General features: G+C 36.0%; 1 protein-coding gene across 1 annotated transcript in view; it reads right to left on the bottom strand.

Annotated features, from left to right (window-relative positions):
- LOC144436380 (zinc finger protein GLIS3-like) overlaps positions 1-8,708 on the bottom strand; it is a 111,763-nt gene that overhangs the window by 18,887 nt on the left and 84,168 nt on the right. Inside the window, exons 7-8 of the mRNA XM_078125173.1 lie at positions 6,468-6,618; positions 4,324-4,508 (exon numbers count right to left, since the gene is read on the bottom strand). Coding sequence (XP_077981299.1) covers positions 4,324-4,508; positions 6,468-6,618 — 336 coding nt within the window. The remainder of the gene's footprint in view (positions 1-4,323; positions 4,509-6,467; positions 6,619-8,708) is intronic.

The raw sequence follows: 8,708 nt of genomic DNA, 5'->3' as shown, positions 1-8,708 counted from the left end.
ATCATTATATGCTTAATATATCTTTATCTATACATCCCCAGATGCATCCCCATTAAATTTCATCCCAATCTGCTCAGTAGTCTTGGAATTAAAGATTTTCGACCAAAAAAGACACATTTTTAGACCTAATTTGCATATCATTGATGGAATCATCATGCCATGAACAATTCTTTTGCTAAACACCCCTAAGAATGTTCCCACCAAATTTCAGACCAATCTGGCCAGTAGTTTAAGTTTTTTGACCAAAAATCACAGGTTTCTCACTTTAAGTTGTTCACACACACATCCACATCTACATACACACACACACACACACACACACACACACACACACACACACACACACACACACACAGACAGACAGACAGACAGACAGACACTTTGCCATGCCTATAGCACTCCTGAACTTTATCAGTTCAGTTGTGCTAAAAGATAAAATTTACCTCTTAGAAATAAAATTAAGTTTGATAGTTGAAGTTGCTGTATATCTATTTGGCTTTATAGAGGATATATGTGATGAATATGTTGATGTGACAGTTTACCAATGGGTAATGTGATATTTGTTTAAAAATACCAGGTTGACACAAATTACAACAATCTACAACACATAGTACAAGGTAGCCATCAATGACTAGTCACACTGCAACACTAGTTTGATATTCATTCATCAACTTTTTGACGCAAGGTCAGAAGTTGATCTATTTTTAATATGTGATAACAAGATAAGAAGTAGGTTCATTTCAGGATATATAGTATCAATGTCTCGTTTTTCTGTCTAAAATATTTTAGAATTTATCTATGACACATCATGCAAGTGACAGAATGAGGATAAGAAGGCTTGTTGAGAAAAATAGAATAAGTTTATTCATTTCTCTATTAATCCCCGTTGTTATCTTTGCAATATATGTGATCATTTGGAAGTTGACATGGGTGTGGTCTTGTTGCTAGGCATATTTGCATACACTTTATGAATGTTTGTTCACTTGTTTAAGAATATCTTATCTTTGTGAAACACACCATTTGGCTGTTGCTATCGGCGTGGTCATGGTTGCTAGGGATATCTGAATACATTTTTGAATGTTTACTCACTTGCCTACCAGATGATGTTATTTAACCAAAATATACTGCCATTTGGTTGTTGCTAAGGGCGAGGTCACGGTTGCTAGGGCCAATTATGTCAAAATATTTGAGGAAAATCTGCAGAATAACACTTCTAGAAACATCTTACCAAGTTTCAGTCTCATTAACCAAGTACTCAGTTTTTGAGTGAATTTTTGACCAAAATTCCTATTTTTATACCTAATTTGCATATCACTGATGAAATCATTATCTTCATCTATATACCCCAAGGTGCATTGTGACCACTTGAGTGGACTATTCCATTATTGCATGGGGACATCATCACCCCACATCAACTGTCACAACACTGTGTATACATCTGGATATATATCTATATCACATGGAATGCAAATATCAACACTGCCATCACAGAATAATGAAATGGCATGATATACAATATAATAATAATAATAATAATAATAATAATAATAATAATAATAATAATAATAATAATATCAATAATGTTGGCTTCTTATATGGCACTTTCCCACGCCGTGCTCAAAGCACTTTACAATTATTACCCCTGGCTTGGATCAGAATGGCACAACGACCCTTTAGTCTTCATCGACTCCCAGGGGAACATACAATCCATTGCAGCCATTTCAGCGCATAGGATTAAAGCTTTCACATTGCAACCTACATCCTACCAGGTCCCCAATTATACAACTGGGTTGACTGAGGCACAGTCGTGGTTCGAATCTTGCCGAATGACTTTAGCCACTCAGAAACAAACAGCAGGCAGTGACAGGGCTATAGATTCCAAGCCGGTCACGCTAACCATTCACCCATCATTACTCTACAACCTGCAACCCGTAGATTCCAAGCCGGTCACACCAACCATCCATCCATCATGACTCCATACATTAAAATATTAAAAAATACTTTCAGGATATTGAACAAAAACTTCTAAACTCATTACAAGAAATGACTAAGTCTTGATTTAGATAATTGACCTTGAAGGTCAAGGTGAAAAGTCAATGTCTCAAAAGATTGCTTGCACTTGCTGGTATGGTGTAGACACTTGAACTTGGGACCTCTATGTTCTAAACGTTTTGAGTTACGCAGTAAATATTGATTTTCACTACAAGTATGGCTGCCATGCTGTAAAATTTTATATGTCGTAAAAGAAAGTGACATGCTTATGTCTCATATGATATACCACTTTTGTGCCGGGTTCAAATAAAATTTGATATTGCATGTCTGAGAAATGGCATATTATGGAGGTACAGACGCATGGATAAAGCCCATCATAATAACCCCCATCTTCAGGAGCTAATAACAATAACTAACAATACTTAAGTTAAGACTGACAATAGTACTGCTCAACATCAAGTTTACATCTGATCGTCAATGTTGAAAAAAGTTGCAAAAAAATTTACCCTGAAATATAATGTAGGACTAAACACAAGTGTAAGATGAATTGATATAACATCTGGTGCAGAATGTACACTGTATCATCTTTATCATACAGATAGTTAATTCAATATTTGATACCACATCAACTGTCACATCTTTCTAAATCACTTTCAACACTTCTAGTCTCTTGTTACTTACATGTTTTCAACCAGTTCATGCACCACCAACATTTAGCAAGTTACTTAGTATTTACAGTGTCATTATATCATAACTCTATGGGAGACTTTATTAAAATGTTGTCTTGTGTCTGACATGATATATATATGTCAGGTATGATACTGTGGTCAATATCTGCTGACCTTTATCACTTCCTCTTTAACCCCTTGAGATAATCCACATATCACACACTTCATATTTACCACATGAGATAATCCAGATATCACACACTTCCTATTTACCCCATGAGATAATCCACATATCACACACTTCCTATTTACCCCATGAGATAATCCACATATCACACACTTCATATTTACCCCATGAGATAATCCACATATCACACACTTCCTATTCACCACATGAGATAATCCAGATATCACACACTTCCTATTCACCACGAGATAATCCACATATCACACACTTCCTATCATGGCCACACACGTGGGGAGCTCCGGTAAATTGATGGGGAAACCCGCTAACATTCACCGGCTTTAATACCAGCCTTTAAAAAAACAGTGTCTGTTTCATCTTCTTCTTCGGAAGCTCATTGCCGCCTTCTAATTATCACCACATACTTATAAATACAACGTGGAACTGTCTAAAACATGTTAAAAGTTTCATACACTTCGAACAGTAAACTTTACAACAGTGATTATTAAATGGCGGAAAAAGACGCATGCGCTGAATGCGTAAAATGAATCTCAATGTCTAAGACGTTCTGATTTGTCAAGACACAAATAATTAGAGAAATCTAACCAATCATGTGTTTGCTAACATAATTTCATAAAGTAAATGCTGTATGCTACGTCATATGTAGACATGATATCAACATTGACAACAACACATGTAGCAAGCTAGCTCTGTCGCTTGACTTTAACGAGATGTCAAGAGTAAAATAGGTAACACAAGATCAGATTCATGTAGGTGAAATTGGATATATCTTTGAATAAATGTTATTATTTACTCCAAATTCAAATTGGTCATAAGGACCGATAAGTTGTTGTAATTCTGAAAAACTGTCGGTCTGAATGGAAATCTGTTGGTCTCGGACCGAAGGACCGGCGTTAATTTCCCACGCTGCCCATGAGGTAATTTGGATATCACACACTTCCTGTTTACCCCAATGAAGTAATTTGGATATCACACACTTCCTGTTTACCCCATGAGATAATTTGGATATCACACACTTCCTGTTTACCCCATGAGATAATTTGGATATCACACACTTCCTGTTTACCCCATGAGATAATTTGGATATCACACACTTTCTATTTACCCAATGAGGTAATTTGGATATCACACACTTCCTGTTTACCCCATGAGATAATTTGGATATCACACACTTTCTATTTACCCAATGAAGTAATTTGGATATCACACACTTCCTGTTTACCCCATGAGATAATCTGGATATCATACACTTCCTATTTACCCCATGCTCAGTCAATTACAAGTCGACCAAAGTCATATATTGACCCTCAGTGTCAAATTTGCAATCAAGTTAGAATATATGATGGCCACTATAACTACTATTTGCATAAAATGTGGATTCTATACTTAATGTTCATTTAGTCTTGAATATGTTTATCATCAGAATTGATAAAATGCATTGAGAAATATTAACAATACCTTGCCCTTGTATTGATGTCGGTGGTAGTGATGCAGATGATGGAACAACTGATGCCACTGCAGGGGATCTCACTTTCATCGCCACACTCAATGGAGGTTGTGGCTGTCTCCTTGGCAACAACGTCGGGGGACAGGAACGTCTTGTAGGACTAACATGATGAGTATTGTTGCCATAGCTACTAGCCCTGTCAACAAAAATAACATGAATTTATTATTAAAATCCCATAGTAAAATTTGTTGATTGATTTCATATCGGTGGCTACACCAACAGACGGTGTGGTCAAACCAGTCCTGTACTAATTATTAGCTAACCCACCAACCAGGTGGGGTCAAACCAGACCTGTACCAATTGGCCAACCGACCAACTAGGTGAGGTCAAACCAGTCCTGTACTAATTATTAGCTAACCCACCAACCAGGTGGGGTCAAACCAGCCCTGTACCAATGATTAGCCAACCGACCAACTAGGTGGGGTTAAACCAGCCCTGTATCAGGTATTAGCCAACCTACCAACTAGGTGGGGTTAAACCAGCCCTGTATCAGGTATTAGCCAACCTACCAACTAGGTGGGGTTAAACCAGCCCTGTATCAGGTACATTTGTATTAGCTAACATACAGACAGGACATACATGTAAATAAATAAATAAATAAATAAATACAGACACACAGACATCATCATTACTTTACATGAATCTTCATCTCCCTATAAGTGGTAAAAATAGTTCTAAAAAATGCAGCTTTAGATAATGTACTAGTATAGCCAATCAATTTTAAATGATCTTGAAAACTGGCGTAATTTTTCATCTTTATATGGAATTTGACAATTCCTAATTGCTGTACTATTTACAGAGCAGTTGAACTTAAACTAAAAAAAAGTACATTTATCAGTTCTATATCACTCAACAAAAAATAATTCTAGTTTTTGAAAACACCTAATGACTTTGTCAAGATTTTACAACTGTTACTATGGCAACCAACATCACCAAAATAGTCACTGAATAGTCTTCCTGCTGAAGCGGTAAATGGCTAGCTAACACAATGCCCCTAATTGTTGCCATGGCAGCAAGGGATGTAGCAGGTAATTGTAATGCAAAGAGGTCAACATGATGTGTGATGTAATGATATTTTTTCTTGCTGTGCTATTACAGTAAGGATAATTTATAAGCATTCACCATTGTATAATGATGTAGGTCACATTTATTGCAGTTTGCCAGTTATTCATAAAACTGTGTAAGCAGTCAAGTCTATTTTAATGATTTTTTAAAGGTAAAATTTACATTAGTTCTATCATTTGTCAAGGTATATCACAGGTCACACTGCACATTGAGATTTAGAAAATAGTTACAATGAGAACTGACTAAAATGTTATGGTGCTACAATTAACTTTGAAGCAAAGATGAGAACCGTACGTTTGCCAACATGACATGAAAAATGTATGTAAATAAACAGAGTAAAAACATACAAGTTTGCGTTATTGTCTTTATTTATATAAGTTCATTTTTATCACAAAAGTTTGGCTAATTGAAAGTCTGGTTTGGCTTATAAATTTTGAGGCAAATTAGCCAAATTGGTAGTTAATTTTTTGACCTAGAGGAAAAACTGCTTGTCTGTCCATTTACTATAGTGATGTGACAACTATACATACCTGTCTGTCCATTTACTACAGTCATGTGACAACTATACATACCTGTCTGTCCATTTACTAGTCATGTGATAACTATACATACCTGTCTGTCCATTTACTATAGTCATGTGACAATTATACATACCTGTCTGTCTATTTACTATAGTCATGTGACAACTATACATACCTGTCTGTCCATTTACTACAGTCATGTGACAACTATACATACCTGTCTGTCCATTTACTAGTCATGTGATAACTATACATACCTGTCTGTCCATTTACTATAGTCATGTGACAATTATACATACCTGTCTGTCTATTTACTATAGTCATGTGACAATTATACATACCTGTCTGTCTATTTACTATAGTCATGTGACAACTATACATACCTGTCTGTCTATTTACTATAGTCAAGTGACAACTATACATACCTGTCTGTCCATTTACTATAGTCATGTGACAACTATACATACCTGTCTGTCCCTTTACTACAGTCATGTGATAACTATACATACCTGTCCCTGTGATCTTCAACTACTGCCATTTGTTGAACTTGTTGGCCAAGTGGACTTTCTGCAATACTGTGTACAGGGGAGGGTTGGTTGCTATAGCTACTAGCTGCCGTTGCTGTGCCACTACGACTTGAATGTGCACTTGAATACATCCCTGAAACCAAAAATGCAACAATTAGGGCTGTGAATAATTGACCATCTAGACACCAACAGGAACATACTGGCATTTTTTTTGTAAACACAATCTGTAGAATACTTTCTGAGTCTAAGACTAAAAATCACATTCAATTAAGACCTAATTTCCATTTCAAAAAAAGGGTCTAAATGTCATGAGCAATACTTCATCTCAAGATCCTTAGAAAGTTTCAAACATTTTGTTCAAACTCAGACAGGTATTCTCAGTACAATTTTAATTTGTTGCCAAAATCACACCATGACATCTCTGTGGTGAAATCAGTTTTCTTTGACTAGGCAACTAGCCAAGTAACATTCCAATGGATCCTATATAAATACTACAAGAAATTGGCTGAGTTCTTTTTGACTTTAAGATAATATGCAATCATACAAACCACCACGCACCTATAGCAAAACTGAATGATGGCCTAAATGATAATTAAACAGCATTTAAGTCTAATGATGTTTTTTTTCTGTGTTAGGTTAGTCACTGTCTTGCACTTTTCAGAAAGAGGTCACATTTCCACAGCAATTATTTTTATTTCTACTGTCAAGCCAAAACTCAGGGTTAAGAAGGTCACAAGATGAGAGGAAAAAATACACCACACTCCCGGAAACAATAGCCACATAAATGAATAACACCATGACAGTTTTAAATAAGTGACGGTTTTGAATTTCATGTTTGGTGATGTACTATGCTATTTCTATTTATTTGAGGTTGTTAATAAAGCAATGATTAAACTGAGTGATGGCATAGATGGTAGTTGTAGCAATGATTAAACTGAGTGATGTCATAGATGGTAGTTGTAGCAATGATTAAACTGAGTGATGGCATAGATGGTAGTTGTAGCAATGATTAAACTGAGTGATGGCATGGATGGTGGTTGTAGCAATGATTAAACTGAGTGATGGCATAGATGGTAGTTGTAGCAATGATTAAACTGAGTGATGGCATAGATGGTAGTTGTAGCAATGATTAAACTGAGTGATGGCATAGATGGTAGTTGTAGCAATGATTAAACTGAGTGATGGCATAGATGGTAGTTGTAGCAATGATTAAACTGAGTGATGTCATAGATGGTAGTTGTAGCAATGATTAAACTGAGTGATGGCATAGATGGTAGTTGTAGCAATGATTAAACTGAGTGATGGCATAGATGGTAGTTGTAGCAATGATTAAACTGAGTGATGGCATAGATGGTAGTTGTAGCAATGATTAAACTGGGTGATGGCATAGATGGTAGTTGTAGCAATGATTAAACTGAGTGATGGCATAGATGGTAGTTGTAGCAATGATTAAACTGAGTGATGGCATAGATGGTGGTTGTAACAATGATTAAACTGAGTGATGGCATAGATGGTAGTTGTAGCAATGATTAAACTGAGTGATGGCATAGATGGTAGTTGTAGCAATGATTAAACTGAGTGATGGCATAGATGGTGGTTGTAACAATGATTAAACTGAGTGATGGCATAGATGGTAGTTGTAGCAATGATTAAACTGAGTGATGGCATGGATGGTAGTTGTAGCAATGATTAAACTGAGTGATGGCATAGATGGTAGTTGTAGCAATGATTAAACTGAGTGATGGCATAGATGGTGGTTGTAGCAATGATTAAACTGAGTGATGGCATGGATGGTAGTTGTAGCAATGTCAGCATTACATTACACAATCATCTGGTGTTTGTCAAATCAAGACAGCAGATCTGCTGACTTTCAAAATATTTGTTCATATTATATACACTACACTGTACAATTACTATGTAAATGTAAACAACTAGTCAAATTATTTTCTTCATGGAGACATTCTTAAAATGAAGTCACATCTGTGCTTTTAGTGATTTCCTATAAATGTCTACTGTTACTCTTACCATATCTTCACCAGCTGATTGTAATAAGAATTATCCAAGAACACTCCCTCATTAAATCCCACATTGATGTGACTTCTAAGATTTTCACCAACCCATAGACTACATTGATAACAGTGACAACCCCTCACACTACAATGAACTGTTTTGAGCGTGCCAATTACATGATATCTAAACAAATTCCTGAGTCATTTTGCCTGG

The sequence above is a fragment of the Glandiceps talaboti genome, chromosome 6 (assembly GCF_964340395.1).
Source record: "Glandiceps talaboti chromosome 6, keGlaTala1.1, whole genome shotgun sequence".
NCBI classification, from domain to species: domain Eukaryota; kingdom Metazoa; phylum Hemichordata; class Enteropneusta; family Spengelidae; genus Glandiceps; species Glandiceps talaboti.
Note: the sequence above shows the minus strand (reverse complement) of the source record. Positions and strands in the feature narration are given on the sequence as shown.